General features: G+C 45.9%; 1 protein-coding gene across 1 annotated transcript in view; it reads left to right on the top strand.

The window, feature by feature from the left end:
* CC2D2A (coiled-coil and C2 domain containing 2A) overlaps positions 1-16,178 on the top strand; it is a 527,307-nt gene that overhangs the window by 342,319 nt on the left and 168,810 nt on the right. Inside the window, exons 21-22 of the mRNA XM_078678452.1 lie at positions 1,740-1,832; positions 8,988-9,079. Coding sequence (XP_078534578.1) covers positions 1,740-1,832; positions 8,988-9,079 — 185 coding nt within the window. The remainder of the gene's footprint in view (positions 1-1,739; positions 1,833-8,987; positions 9,080-16,178) is intronic.

Raw genomic sequence — 16,178 nt, 5'->3', positions numbered from 1 at the left:
CATTCCAGTTTAGACCCAGCCATATGCAAATCAGCCTTGACCCTGCTCCCCATGAGAACAGGCCAGCCTGAACTGCCAGGCCAGGTCCTCCCTGGACCAGAAAAAAGCATCCTAGGACCAGTTTTGGGGGTTCAGTCCTCATCAGCCAGGCTATCTTTAATCTGGTGGCGTAGCAAGCTTGGGACCCACGTCTGGGTATACCCTTCCCACTTAGGGTGACAAATGCTAAAAGAACAGTTGATGGACGCAATGCTGAACACTCAAACATTCACCCCAGTCACAGATCTGGGTTAAATCCATTGTTTTTTCAATCTGCACATGGATGTCAGTCACCCTACTCCCTACTCAAGTGGCTGCTCCTTAAGAGCCTGTGCCTGTGATAGAAGCTGAAGTCAGCAAAATCTGTATCTCCTTCAGGAAATCCTCTCCTCCCTAGGACATCAATCTCAGCCTCCTAACTTTAGCACTAACGTCATAAATAGATGCTTAACCAGCAGGCCATCAAAAGTTCTATTTCAACAAAATCCATTTTAGAGAGACCATTTTGGATAATGACAGATACATTCCTGTCCATCCCTGTGTGCCCAAAATACATTAAATGGTCCTCTCACAATAATTTTCCTCCTACCTGGAATCCAGTTGCCTCCTCATTGATTTCCAATTATGTTTTAGGCCGCAAAGAAGCATGGAAATCACTGTATTACACAAAAAAGAGGAGTTCCCATCAGTTCGGAACTGAGACCTCCCTTGTGTGCCAATATTACTTAACCTTTCTGCTGCATTGGACACCTTCAATCATAAGGTGCTACTAAATAAACTGGAATCTTCAGCAATTTTAGGTGGTACAGACCTGGCTCAGAGCTTCTTCTTCCTACATATTCACACACGTCTGGTAAACGTTGTCCCTTTCCTTTCAAGAACACCTGACTTCTATTTTGGTGCTCTTCAAGGCTCTGCTTTTTCATCCACTCTATTTAACATTTACATGGCCCCTTTAACAGCAATTCTAGATTCCTACAAGATTGAATATCATATGTATGCTGATGGATGTCTGCATTTTCTGAAACTACAAGATGCCCCTGTAATCTCTATAAAGTTTTACATGGTGTTTTTTGCATTCACCATTAGAAGCAAAATAATTAGGGACAAGACCAAAATACTGCTTTTTGGCTCGGTCAGCCCTTCACTTCCTTGTGTGTGGCCTGATGATCTGGGATCTTCCCCTGGTGCAGTAAAGAGTAAAATAGAGTAAACTTTATTAAATAAAATAATACCAGAACGACAAAAATCCAAACAGTAGAACTGGAGTTATTAGATTATACATTTCTTATTGAATACATCCCCTAAAAGCACAAATTGGCACTTGAGGTCATCTGGTCTCGCTAGACCAAGGGAAAGTTATAAGTTCTGGCTGGCTGTGATGGAGCGCGGGTCAGATACAGAGACCCATCTGTTTCGCTCAGGGTGGACAACATGCACCACTTATCATTATAAACAATATCTGCCATCATATATTACAAAAAAAAATCAATTGAAAAACTGAAATCTCCCAATGGACATAGGTTGTCGAAATGCATGTCACCACTCTAGACTGTTAATAAAATGTAATGACTATTTGAGCTGCAGAGAGTAATTAGTAAATGGAATAATTCACTGAATGTTTTTTTCTGGAAGAATTGATATACATTATTTGATTAGTGATCATGTTTGTTTATTGATAACCATTTTCTTGCATTCAGGCTTATGAGAAGAGATTACATGACCGGGATGATAAAGGCAATGTGGACCACATTGATGCTCACAGAGTACTTGTTGCCAAGTACCTGCAGAAGGTGAGCCTTTAATTAACAAGGGAGGTTCCTGATGAGAGCTTCTTCCTGTTTTTTTTAACTTTGCAACTACTGATGGCGTTTGTGGTAAGTGGTTGGTACCAATGTGACAAACAATTTAAATGTGATATGGAATTATATTTATTTTTTTGAAAGAAGAACCCCTTCTTGCTTTTTTGCCTTTGACACTACTGTTACAAATATAACTTGTGTCCTGGGATTCATGTTGGAATAAGTGGATAAATGTTTTTTTATTGTAAAAATAAAGTTTTTGTGCGCTGAAATGAGCAAACCCTTGTTACCCAATAGGGAAAGTTGATCGTAGATTGCATCAATTTTATAATGTAGGTTACCAGGTAATGCAGGAAACGTTTTACGATATCTGGTTGCTCAACAGACTTTACTTCATATTGTTAGTACTGTATGCCCCACCAAGAGGCGGAGTGTATCTCACAACGCATCCAGAACTTCATTGTCTTGGCCAATTCTCAGTACTAACATCAGTCACATGCACCTGCTCACTTGTGTACGGGGTAGGGATGCGCAGGATATCTCACTGAGTCACTGGATGATCATTCACATTTTTAAGGGCACCTGCACACATTTCTGCCATAGTTACTCACCAATATGGTAGTACTTTGAATAGGTATCTGAACTGTACTGCTTAAACCATACACACAGTTCTTTTCGGTTTGTATTTTTATCGTAATTTATGTATCAGCCTGTTTTCCTGATGAGCTTTTAAACAATTACAAATACATTTTAGGAATGGTACAGAAGCCCGATAAGACTGTGAGTGGCATTTCCAGCACACCTACATTTAAGGTGTTACTGTCTACTGAAGAATGACAAATATCCTGAAACATATGTCTAGAGATATCCAGAACTATCTGCATCAACAAAACATACTAAAGACTTGCCACTAAAGTGAGTGCTTTTACGCACTGCATTAAGACAATGCATCTAGAGAAGTTGTGTGCCAGTATGCCTGGCAGTGTGCGCTCTCCCCCGTTTTGTAATTGGCTATTTATAAAAGGAATCTAGTGCCTCCCTGCTGATACCACCCTATGCATTCACCTGGATTTCCATTACCCTAGTCTGACCTGACACCCAGGCCCAAACAGCCTAATCGGTGAACATATAAGTAGGACCTGGTGTATACATTTCAAATGAGAACTTCATTTGATGTATCTGTACTATTTGGTTAACAATAAGTCAGTACATGTGGAACCTGCATAGCTCACAGCTGAATTGTAATATAAACATTAGTATCCAAACAGGTGATACTGCCAACTTTAGCATTGCTTCAGAAAGGAGAATATACATATCTGAAAGAAACAGGTTAGTATTAGATTCCTTACCTTAGAATATCCCCAGGCGTCAGTCTGGATCCGGAAACTTTTGCGTAGCAGTACCCCTGCGCGTCGGTAGGCGTCGTCTGCAGGCGTCCCCTGCGGCTCCGCGTCCGTCGTCGGCGTCGTGCGCCGTGATGACGTCGCTGGAGTATATAGACGCCGCCTCCGCGCGCTGACGTCAGTTCTTCTTTTTTCCGCGCCAGTTAGCGCAGATCCGAGAAGTGCAGTACTCCGGTCTTTTGACCAAAGTTTTTTTTTGTGAATCTTTGATTCTTGTTACGGTGCAGGTAGGATGCCCGGTTTTAAGAACTGTGACGACTGTGACCGCACGATGTCGGTCACGGATCATCACCGACTCTGCCTTCGGTGTCTGGGCCCCGACCACGCCGTGGACGTCTGTGTCGATTGCCGGGCCCTGACGAGTAAAGCTAGGCGGGAGCGGTCCCGCAAGCTACTCGAGCTGAGGGTGTCGGCCCCACGTCGGAAGCGGTCCCGGTCCGGCCGGAGGTCGAGGGAGCTGTCGAGGGAGCGGTCGCGGAGCCATCACGAGCGCTCCGGAAGTCGTCACCATTCCTCTGGTTCCTCAGGTAGGAAACACAAGAAGTCGGGGCGTCGTTATCGTACCCCCGACTCCCCCCGGCGCTCGCGCGATGCGGCCGGGGGTTCGGGTGGCCCCACCCCCGCGGCTCCGCGTGAGTCGCCGGCGCGGCCTGCTCCATACCCTACGGTCCCTGGGCAAGGCGCGTCGCTTGAGGAGATAGAGGAGTTCCTCATGGCCATGAGGGCACTGTCTCCTCCGACGGGGCCTGCGGCGCCTTCGGGCCCTGTGCTCCCGTCCGGGGGTCCTAGCGGTTCGGGTGCCCCTGCCTCGACGCCGTCGGGTGATCCGGCTCCGACGCCGCTGGCGGCTCCGGCCCCGGCGCCGCAGGGACCCTCAGGGTCGACGCCGACTGGTCTACTGGCCTCTCCGGCGCCGATTCCATCGGGGTTGCCCCCGACGACGCCCCCGCGCGGCGCCGGTGCTCCGGCGCCGGCTCCGGGCGGCGCCGTCCCCATAACCTCTCCAACTCCAGACGCGGAGTCGGACCAGCGTCACCCGACGCCGAGTCCGACGCCGATGGGGCCTGTGGACCCCGAGGAGCCGGTCTACATTGTTGACTCCGAATATGGGGAAGATGTAGAATACGGAGAGGGTTGGGAGGGGTCTGAGGACCCTCTGTCACGCGAGTGTCAGTACAATGTGGACTGGACAGGTGATTTGGGTGACGCCAGTGGTCTGGACGACTCTCCTAACCCTGGTTTTGTCTCGCCTCCTACTGTGGCTTCGGAGGCTGGGGCTGCTTATTCAGTGGTGTTGATGAGGGCTGCCAAGGCCTTACACCTTGAGCTCCCCGTCGCGGTTGTGAGGCCTAACATCCTCACTGAGGTCTTCAAACCGCAGTCATGCCCACAGGAGCCACTGCTGCCGTTCAACGAAGCCTTGACAGACGTTCTTTTGGGCACGTGGTCCAGGCCGCATCAGGTTCGCCTGTTGATAGGATCGTGGCCAGACGCCACCGTCCGTGTCCGGACGACCCCAAGTTCCTGTCCACCCATCCCACCCCTGAGAGTCTGGTGATCCAGGCCTCGACTTCCCAGACCGCATTCCCGTCGGCCCCGCCCGACCGGGAATCTAAGAGGTACAACCAGTATGGTAAAAAGGTCTTCTCGTCCCTGAGTTTGGGACTGCGGTCTTGCAACACCGCATGCCTCTTGGGCCGCTACACCCACTCTCTGTGGAATACGGTCGCGGAGTTGCTGCCTGAATGCCCACAGGAGGTGCGGGCAAAGCTCGGCAAGGCTATGATTGAAGGCAGAGATGCAGCAAGATACTCCATCAGGTGTGGTCTTGATACGACCGACTCACTGGGCAGAGCGATGTCCACGACGGTGGCGATTCGTCGCCACGCCTGGCTGAGATCCGCCAACTTTTCGGCAGATGTCCAAAATACCTTGATGGACATGCCGTTCGATGGCAGTCACCTGTTTGGCGACAAGGCGGACCACGCGCTGGAACGCTTCAAGGACTCCAGGGTCACGGCCAAGTCCTTGGGTCTCTCGACCCAGCGCCAGCAAACGGGTTCGTTTCGCTCCTTTCGTGGCCAAGGAAGGGGCGGTCCCACACGTGCTGCCAGCCACGCGCCGCAGAACACTTCTCAACGCGGTGGCAACCGTGGAGGCCGCCGTGGAGGCGGTCGGGGACAACGGCGAGGTGAGACCACACCTCCCCCCGCAGCATCGGCCTCTAAATCCTCCTAGTCCGGGCTTTCAGGCCCATGTGACGCCAGTGGGTGGCAGGGTTCGCCATCACCTCTCCCGCTGGCGCACTATCACATCGGACAGGTGGGTGCTGCAGCTCGTCCGAAGGGGCTACTCCCTCCCCTTCGAGACCACTCCTCCAGCCATGCCACCACAGAACCACCGTGTGTCGGGGGACCACTTGACACTTCTGCAGGAGGAAGTTACGGCCCTCTTGGCCAAGGGGGCCATCGAGCGCGTTCCTGGGCCAGAAGTAGGGTGTGGTTGTTATTCCCACTACTTTCTGGTGCCCAAGAAGGACAATGGGGGCCTACGTCCTATCTTGGATCTACGGAACGTCAACGGCTTCCTCCGGAAGGAGAAGTTCAAGATGTTGACTTTTTCTCAGGTCTTGGCTGCTCTAGACCCGCAAGACTGGATGGTAGCGTTGGACTTGCAGGATGCATATTTTCACATCCCCGTCCTGCCGGCCCACCGGCGTTACCTACGGTTCACGGTAGGCCACGAGCACTTTCAGTTTATCGTGCTCCCGTTCGGCCTTACCAGCGCCCCACGGGTGTTCACAAAGGTGATGGCGGTGGTCGCAGCTCATCTGCGCAGGCTAGGGGTTTCAGTCTTCCCCTACCTGGACGATTGGTTGTTGAAGGCGGGCTCGCCCCAGACAGTCGTCCACCACCTTCAGATGACGGCAGACCTCCTGCACGAGCTGGGGTTTTCCATCAATGTGCCGAAATCACACCTGTGTCCCTCTCAAAAGCTCCTTTTCATCGGAGCGGTTCTCGACTCGGCGCAGTTTCGGGTTTATCCTCCGGAACGGCGAGTCCGGGATATACAGGCCTTGATTCCCATCTTTCAGCCACTATCCCGGGTTTCGGTCAGGTTGACGCTGCGGCTGCTGGGGCTGATGGCTTCCTGCATCCTTCTGGTGCATCACGCCCGGTGGCGGATGCGGGCTCTGCAGTGGGACCTGAAGTTTCAGTGGGCCCAGCATCAGGGCAACTTGTCCGACCATGTCTTGATCTCGGAGGGCACTGCGAGACAACTGCAGTGGTGGCTTACGGACCGCGATTGGGTCAGAGGCAGATCCCTCTCCCTTCCCCAACCGGAGCACGTAGTTGTGACGGACGCGTCCCTCCAGGGCTGGGGAGGCCACTTGGGAGAGGCGGATATCAGAGGCATCTGGTCTCCGGCGGAGTCCCGGCTCCATATCAACATGTTGGAGCTGCGGGCGATTCGCCTAGCACTAAAGGCATTCCTCCCCTTTGTCAACGGGAGTGTAGTGCAGGTGTTCACGGACAACACCACCGCCATGTGGTACTGCAACAAGCAGGGCGGAGTGGGGTCGTGGACCCTTTGCCAGGAGGCGCTGCGTCTCTGACAATGGCTGGAAGAGAACGCGCAATGTCCTCAGTTCTGCGCGTTGGAGTTTCCAAGACGGCACTCGCACGGCGATGCCTTTCGGCGCGAGTGGAGCTGCGGTCTGTTGTACGCCTTTCCGCCTATACCACTTCTGCCCAGAGTGCTGAAGAAGATCAGGCGCGACCGGGCCCAAGTTATCCTTGTGGCTCCGGACTGGGCTCGAAGGTACTGGTATCCCGAGCTACTCAGCATGTCAGTCGGTCCCTCGATCCGCCTGCCCCTTCGGGAGGACCTTCTGTCGCAGCAGCAGGGGACGGTCCTCCACCCGAACCTGTCCAGTCTCCACCTCCATGCGTGGAGATTGAGCGGCGACAGTTGAGGCCATTTGACTTGCCTCCTGAAGTTTGTGATGTGATTCTGGCAGCCAGGCGTCCCTCCACAAAGTCGGTATACGCCTGCCGGTGGAACAGATTTGTGGCATGGTGCACAGCAAAGGCTGTGGACCCTCTCTCTGCCCCTCTATCCGAGGTTCTCCTCTTTCTTCTCTATCTTGCCCAGCAGGGCTCTGCTCTGGGCACTATCAAGGGCTACCTTTCTGCCCTTTCGGCCTTTCTAAGGCTGCCTGATCAACCTTCTTTGTTCAAGTCCCCTATTGTAACGAGATTCTTGAAGGGCATCACGCACATGTATCCACTTGTTCCGTTCGTGATGCCTCAGTGGGACTTGAATCTGGTTCTGACTTTCTTGATGTGCGCTCCCTTTGAGCCGCTTCATTCCTGTCCTCTCCGTCTCCTGACTTTGAAGACGGCCTTCCTGGTTGCCATCACCTCTGCAAGGAGAGTGAGTGAGCTCCAGGCTCTTTCTGTCAAACCTCCTTTCATGTCCATTCATCCAGACAAGGTGGTTCTGAGAACTAGACCTTCTTTCCTGCCCAAAGTAGTTTCTGCTTTTCACATCGGGCAGTCCATCACCTTACCCTCCTTCTTCCCGCCTCCGCATCCCTCAAAGGATGAAGAGCGGCTCCATCGTCTGGACCCAAAACGTGCGCTTTCATTTTATATAGATCGCACACGCCAGTTCCGGGTGGATGACCAACTGTTTGTTGGCTACGTGGGTGCGAAGAAGGGAAGGGCGGTACATAAACGAACCATCTCTCGGTGGGTCGTCCTGTGCATCAAAGCGTGCTACTCTTTGGCTCGGAAGGAGCCTCCTGTTGGGCTGAGAGCCCATTCCACTGGGGCCACGGCGGCTACCACTGCCCTGGGCCGGGGAGTCCCCTTGCAGGACATTTGTCAGGCGGCTATGTGGGCCTCGCTGCACACGTTTGCGAGGCACTACTGCCTGGACAGTCAAGTCCGGAGGGATGGCTTTTTTGGCCGTTCTGTCCTCCAGGACTTTCTGGTGTAAGCTGTATTGGTTCGCAGACCCACCACCGGGGTTGGTATTGCTGGGGTATCTATTCTAAGGTAAGGAATCTAATACTAACCTGTTTCTTTCAGATGAACAAGTTACTTACCTTCGGTAACGATATATCTGTAAGAAACAGTAGTTAGTATTAGATTCCTTACCGCCCCGCCCATCCTCCCCGTTCTGCGAACTGATACATAGGGTTAAGGTCATCCCCTTCAGGGCCCTAGTTTCGCATGGCACCAGTGTTGGTTCTTACATGGCTCTGCGTGTTCTGGCGCGGAAAAGCTGTGTGCAAAGAACTGACGTCAGCGCGCGGAGGCGGCGTCTATATACTCCAGCGACGTCATCACGGCGCACGACGCCGACGACGGACGCGGAGCCGCAGGGGACGCCTGCAGACGACGCCTACCGACGCGCAGGGGTACTGCTACGCAAAAGTTTCCGGATCCAGACTGACGCCTGGGGATATTCTAAGGTAAGGAATCTAATACTAACTACTGTTTCTTACAGATATATCGTTACCGAAGGTAAGTAACTTGTTCTTTTGTGTTCATTGTGCAAATTAGTATTTAAGTGATGTAAATGTCTTTGAATCTCTCTAGTTACTGAGACTCTCGAGTTTTAAGCAGATGTGATTGAGATTCCACATAACATCGAGTCTGTTTCTCTTTGTGGACATGTGTTGGGTTGTTTCAGTGTTGTTAAATGCAATGCACTGTACTTTATTTGTAAATAGGTTAGAGAATCTGTAATGAACCGGTTCCTCATCGCCAAGCATCATTTCATTCTTTCTGACCTGGTCATTGAAGAGGATGTTCCTGGGCTTGGGTAAGAAATAACTTCATCTAAGCTGATTACTCTCAGGAATATTCTGATGAACAGACTCAATTTCTCAGATTGCAGCAGTGTTTAGTGACACAAGAGCAATAAAAGGAGCTAGGCAAAGCAAAGACTATGATGTCTGTGCAGCCAGACCAACATGTAGGTTAATATACAGAAAGGGTGGAATCACACTAGCACCATTCTAATGTACATAAAATGAGGATAGTTTTTAAATGAGAAACTAGGATATGAGACATTACACTAGAGGCAAAAAGCAGGAGAGTTAAGGATTATTATCAAGGCTCTAATTCTGGTTGCTTGTGCATCTTGAGAGCTGGATTGAATAGAGTGGCGAGAATAACGTGTATGAGATTCAGGTTATTGTTTAAACATGCAAGTAGGAAGATGAGTGAAAAGCATAAGCAGTATTTAGAGAACAGGGGAAAAGAAACAGTAGAAGGGCATGTTACATAATAAATAAGGAGGCACACCCTTCCAGAATGAATCAAGGAATAGATACGTGAAAAACGGGAATAAAATAATCTTTCAACTTGATTTAATATGTTTAGTCATCCTACAAATAGAAGTAACGACTTGGGTTCAATCCTTATTCTGTCACAAAGAGCATTTCTGTGTCAGTAATACTGTTAAATACCAGACTGTGGGGTTGTTTGCCACAGTTCCGTGAAAGTGTGAACTGGTGGCAGTTCTGTGAAAGCGTAAACTGGTGGATTGTAAAATGAACTAAATAGAATGCCTTCACCATCATAGATGATAGTGCTGTTGAACAAGTGGCTCTAGCTCGTGTGTTCTGTTAATCGAGTGTCTGCATTAGTTACATTGTGTTGGCTGCTGTCCTGCAGAATGCTACTGGAATGAGAACGTTTGGGCAGCGGTGTAAGTTGGCCTTTTTCTCTACATTTAATTGAGGACCATTGAGAGAGCTGTAGCATTATTGTACTGTAGTTTTATTTTTTATTGAGCCTGTGTGCATCACTGTTTGACGGCACAATTATCATACATTGCTTAGCAGGTTATAGAGTGTCAAAGGACTTTGGGTCTGATTTAGAGTTTGGCAGACAAGGTACTGGTGAGAACACTTTCTTAAACCAAAAGCTCAATTTTTAGGTCGAGCGCAAGGCAGCGCACAAGCGTTGCTCTGCGAAGAGCTGTGGTAGTTCAGTACGGAGAGAAGCTTCGCCTACTCCACCGCCCTTATTTTTCATTGGCTTGTGTGTTTGTCTTTTGTAAAGGCTGTCTTCTGACTCATTATGAGGTTTGTTAGTCCCTCCTTAGTACAGCCATGTAGGCATTTGTGTCCTCCCATGGCTACTGGCCCCTTTACTTGGTTGTTACAAGGGGCATTTACTATTGCCTTTGTGCGCACGTAGCCTCACACAGCTTGGTCCGTGCCTTCTCCTCCCCCTCCCTCCCTACCGATGTCCGTGCCTTCTCCCCCCCTCCCTCCCTACCGATGTCCGTGCCTTCTCCCCCACCCTCCCTTGCGTTGTCCGTGATGCCAAGTTGCCAACCATTTGCAATGCAATAGGTCTCGCGTAAATTGGAGACCCATTGTATTGCAAATGCTTGTTTAACTTTGTGGGCCCTCACTTTTCCATATCTGCTTCCCAATTGCCTCCACCCATGTGTCAGAGCACAGGGCGATACCCACTCCATTTGCCCGGGAACCTAAAGATGTGGTCCTAAATCATCAGGTCCAAGTGTATGCAGGGGAAATGAAAATAGGTTTTTACTAGGTAATGCTGAGAAGTGAAAGCATCATGAGAAGTATATGAATCATGTAGGCATCACATCCCTGAATAATATGGATTCCTTAATACAGTGATCAACATTTTTTATTACATAATTCCATGTTATATTATTGTAGGAATGCTACTAACATCTTTTGCAATCTTAAATATGTTACAACAGTCAATAATTCTTAACCTTGCAATGCATGACACCACAAATAATAAACAGCTCTGTTTATGTCACTCACCACAGCTCATGAGCTGTGTTCCAGTTTGTGGGGGTTATTGATTCAGAATGACTTTCTTTATGACACTAACTTAGCATGAACATTTGCTGTTCCAACTGCATTAAATATGATGATCTGTTGCTCTCTTCATTCATCATTGTGTTTTACAGTTTTGTTTGTATGTTATTTATTAATTGTCTTTACATTTTTCCTGTACTTTACGATGTGTGCTAAGTACTGGTGGCCCAGGGTATGTTACAGCAAGCTGTTTTTTCCTATACTGCACATTCCTAGTCAAGGGCTTTATTCTTGATCTACTATTGCATAAGTGTCTGGAGAGTAACCTAGAAGTTCCAAGTGTGGGCCCAGTACCTAGCGCTATTGATCTATCAATCCACCCAAGCTAAGACTGGAATGTAATTATAGTAAATTCACCATTTTCAAAAGGGAAGGCAATCATAAACAACATGTGGACTAATTCAAAATTGTAATTAGAATATCATGAAATTTCTTATAGAGGAGAAATCATAAAATATTGTGTAAATTTATGTTTTGCTACGTTTTGAGCCTTTAATATATACTTCTCTCTTCTGGGTCAAAGATTTCTTTTAAAGAAATGTTTCATCTAGCTTAACCTATTCTAAAACGGGTGATCTTATTTGGTGATCTTATATGGCAGCCTTTTACCCTTGCCCAATACTGGCTAACAGCTTGCTGTTTAGGTTATTTCCCTTTTTTCATCATCTCCAAATCCAAATGTTTCACATACCACTGCTGTCTTAAGAAGATGCATGTGTTTTGAGCATACATCCTCATCCATAAATCATGTTCTCCTTTTATTTAGTTGTACAGGGGACAATCAGATCCCATATATATATATATATATATATATATATATATATATATATATATATATATATATATATATATATATATATATATATATATATATATATCCATATATATCCACCAACGTAATCCCGTTACCGAGGGCACACTTTTCCCAGCCGGTGCGAGTCTCAGGGACGGGCATTCCCTGTAATTAATTTACCACCAACAGAAATTATACTCGCACTCCACCAGGATGTTGTTCTACAGCAGGTTTATTTTAACAGTGAGCCATTACAGCACACTGCTACTAATATATATATATCAGGTAAAGCAATTGATCCCCACGGCTTAAGCCACAGTTGTCTGTGCTCAGGACATCCAGTTTAAGGAGGTGGCTAATGATCCCACAATAAAGAGCACAAATGTGGTCATAAACGATATATAGCATTTTACTATGATGTACTGAGGTTCCAGCTACCCCAAAGGATTCATTTTACGACTCCCCATTGGTTAATATAGTCCTCACTCTTTCATGCAGGTTTTTAAGTAAAGTTGTCCATAACGCTGAAGTTAGCTTGAAGGATAGCTGAGCCAACATTTGTTCACTATATTTCAAAGTAAAGACAGGCACCCAACATTTTGTACTACCATTTTGTTATCAAATTTGTGAACTATTATATCCCTTTAAGATATAAATTTGAAGCTGTCAAGTTTTCTTAGTTTTAAAAAGTAAGCTCAAAGTCCCCACTTCCTGAGCTGAACCAGTAGAGTCAGCAAGGGTTTATCTCCCATGTTTTGTAAGGCTTACAAGTGCAGGAAATTCTAAAAGCATCAAATGGGTGTACAGTAAGAACATATTTTCATGAAGGAATGATATAGCCTAACCAACTAAAATAGAATTTCCTAGTCTTTTGAAGAAGAAATTTCAAATATAATTAGAAAACTCTAATGTAAGTGAGTGCCATGACTTTTTAAAGCATAACAGTAAAGTGGAGATAATAAATAAGCATTCATACACCACATAGTGGATCAACTTAAATGGTTGTTTGACTTTATAATGTTCTAAGATATACGACAAGCAAGAAATTGTTGCAAATTAACATGATTTACATAAAGCAGGCTTACTTTTATATGTAACATTTTAAAGTTAATAGTTAGCTATTTTTAAAGTTGACTATTGATGTACCTTCATCAAATGTCATGAAATATAATCTCCATGTAGCTGTATATGTATTTTGCACCATGCAGTACATTCTTTTAGATCTGCTCCTAATTCTGATATTTAGTTTTCCTCTGCAAGGCAGATTTCAATTTATGATAGATATCCTAGGCAGCTGTCAGACCCCTGCCTGGTGTTATCAAATCGATGTTCATATACACTCTTTAAAGTCTAGACTAAAGCCCTTGAATACTAGATGCATGGTTTAATTAGTGTTTGATGACTGAAACTGTATCAATTAGTTTACAATATAACACATTGTTATATTGATCGGGCATCTTAATTGCTTTGTAGACTAAATACTTCTGCTTTTTCCTGAGTAGAAAAATAGCTGCATAAATGTATTTCTGATTTACAATTTATATTAATATATAGTTACATATTTGTTATAGATTGAATGTTCTGATTTATTATGTTACCATTTTTAAAATGATACAAGATACTATACGGATTATCCAGTAATGTTATTTCAGAAATTGTATATGCAGAATTTTCTTATGAACTGAAAGTGTTTTGTATTTCATACGCAACAGTTCAAGCAAAAATGCCAGATCGTAATTATTTTAATGATTTTTACTTCTTAAATTGTTTAATGTTGTTCCTTTCTTACATGTGGGTTCAATGAATAAAACCCAGTATATTTTTTTATAATTTATCTGTTAACCTAAATTAGAAAGTGCTAATACCAGCATCATTATGGGAGAAAGTTATTTAATTATCTAATGTGTTTATCTCTGTTAATGTTAACAACTCAGCATGAATGTCATGAATAGGTCACAACTAGTTTGGGCATAGTATTCACCATAGAATTTCAGATATGACATTTAATTGTAATGAAGCAATGACTCCCCTGCTCTCCTCTTTCACCACGTATAGATAAACCTGGTGACTTAAGCCCTTCCTTTCATATTTAAAAGTACCGTTTAGGATGGGGTCCCTCTAAGGATCAACAGTCCCCACTAAGGATCTCCCTTTAGCCTTGAAAGGTACTCCATCTTCGCAATTTAAGCCTTAAATAAGGTCCTCTTCAAGCATCTGTCAAGCAAAATATTTTTCAAATGGCAAATAATTCCACCCCACATCTCAAATAAATGAGGCTTATTTTTCTGTCAAGATCCTTGGATGAGGTTTAAGCGTCCTGCAGCCACTCTTGTGGCCAAGATTCTGTAGAGCTTTTACTTAAAACTGACAGTTGTGCAGCTCAAAAGCAACAATTGAATAATGTACTGGACCTGGACGGAGGACACGCAATATTGGAGCATGGGACTGGCTTTTCCAATGTTCCCGAAATTAAGTGTGTTCATGGCTATTAGATCAAGAGATCAGCAAAGAATACTTTAATGAGAAGAAAAGTTGCTGGCAATTAAACATTTTTTCATTACAACATAAAATCTAACCTTGAAGAATAGAACCATCTGTTATTAATAAAGATGACCTATTTGTAACAAGCATTTGTAATGCAATAGGTCTCACATTTGCGAGAGTTTAAGCTATTGGCATTGTAAATGTACATGTATTTATATAGCGCAAATCACCGACACGGTATCTAAGCGCTTGCTTAGGGAACCCGTCCTGGTATTCCCCTGTGAGATACCCCGGCAGGGTATCCACAAGGTGAAAGCCAGGCATCCCGCCGCAAGGGGCCGTAGTGGAGATTAAGCAAGCTATTGCCCAGAGTCGCAGAGTGTGACCCCGTAAGTCGAGTAGGCACCGGAGCGAGAATTGTAGAGTCCGTGGAATTTTTTGAGCCCGAGACCCGCCGAGGCGGGGAATCGAACCCTGGTCCACGGCCGATCTCAGCTTCCGGGTCTGCCGCCTCTAACCACTGAGCCACGCTTCTCCACTAATGACAATGCCTTTTATTTATATGTTTTGAAAACCTACAAGCGGTGCGTAAACATGCACTTTGTACTTATAGTTGTTGCTTACGAGAAGCAAGGCTGGCAGTTACTGCATCTCTTTTACTGCCAACATTGCTTCTCGCAAGCCATTTACAATGGCAATAGCTCAAACTCTTGCAAATGCGAGACCAATTGTATTGCAAATCCTTGTTCTTTTTAGATATTCAGTTGACTAATAGGGCCACTTTTGTTTTGGTGCCCCAGCCTTCTTTCTGCTCCACTCAGACCCTGTTAAAAGGACAAATGGGGCGAGTGCTGACTGTGAGGCCAGTTCAGGATGCAGAGGGAAAATTACCCTTCTTGGGCACTTTAAAGCACCGCACAGAGGAAACACACTGCGAGGTAGTTAGAAACTGGTTGTACTCCATACATTGTGTTGTATGTCCCTTGTTGCACAGGTCAACGCTTTGATCAAGAACACAATCCATTCTGCTGTGTATTATTGTCCTTGCTGAATGAATGAAGTTCACACTTTCCATAGTGTATTATCAATGGTAGTTCTAGAAATTCCCCCTCAAAACAAAGCTCTTCTTCGTAGATTTATTTAAAAAAAGCCCCAAGCCACTATGACAGAAGTGCAAGGAAAATCTTTTCTTCATGAAGGGCATCTTGCTGGCTCCCTATCTAGCTACTCATTAAACTGAGGACCATACCACGGACACTAAAATAATGCAATGCAGCGGACATTTCCACATTGATATGTATTTACAGCACTTATCAAATAACTGAGACCACTGGAATGATGTGGCTGGAAAGCACCAAATTATGTGGCACAGAAGCACTGAATTAGGCAGCAAGGAAAGGGCAAACTATGTGACGTACATTATGAAGCACAATTTTTGTAGTATTAATTCTTTTGTCATTTTTACATACTGTAACACTGCCTGGGCAATGATTTCACCTTATTAGTTGCAGTTTGATACCCAAATACAGATATGTGCAAATGAAAGATGAAGAGTTAACTGCTGTGAAGGGCATTTCACTGCGTGCGAACACCTTGCTGCGTTTTTAATAACTTTGATCTGTTCAAGCTACAAACAAAATTTGAAATGTTAAGATATGCCGATTATGCAGCAGATGATGTACTGGATGGCAAATATGTACAATCCATAATCATGTGAAAACAAGCCATGGGCGCAGAATCGCATAATTCCAGGGGCCAGCAGATAATTCAAC

The sequence above is a fragment of the Lissotriton helveticus genome, chromosome 2_2 (genome assembly GCF_964261635.1).
Source record: "Lissotriton helveticus chromosome 2_2, aLisHel1.1, whole genome shotgun sequence".
Taxonomy (NCBI): Eukaryota; Metazoa; Chordata; class Amphibia; order Caudata; family Salamandridae; genus Lissotriton; species Lissotriton helveticus.
The sequence above is the reverse complement of the archived record's forward strand: the minus strand, read 5'-3'. Positions and strand labels throughout refer to the sequence as shown.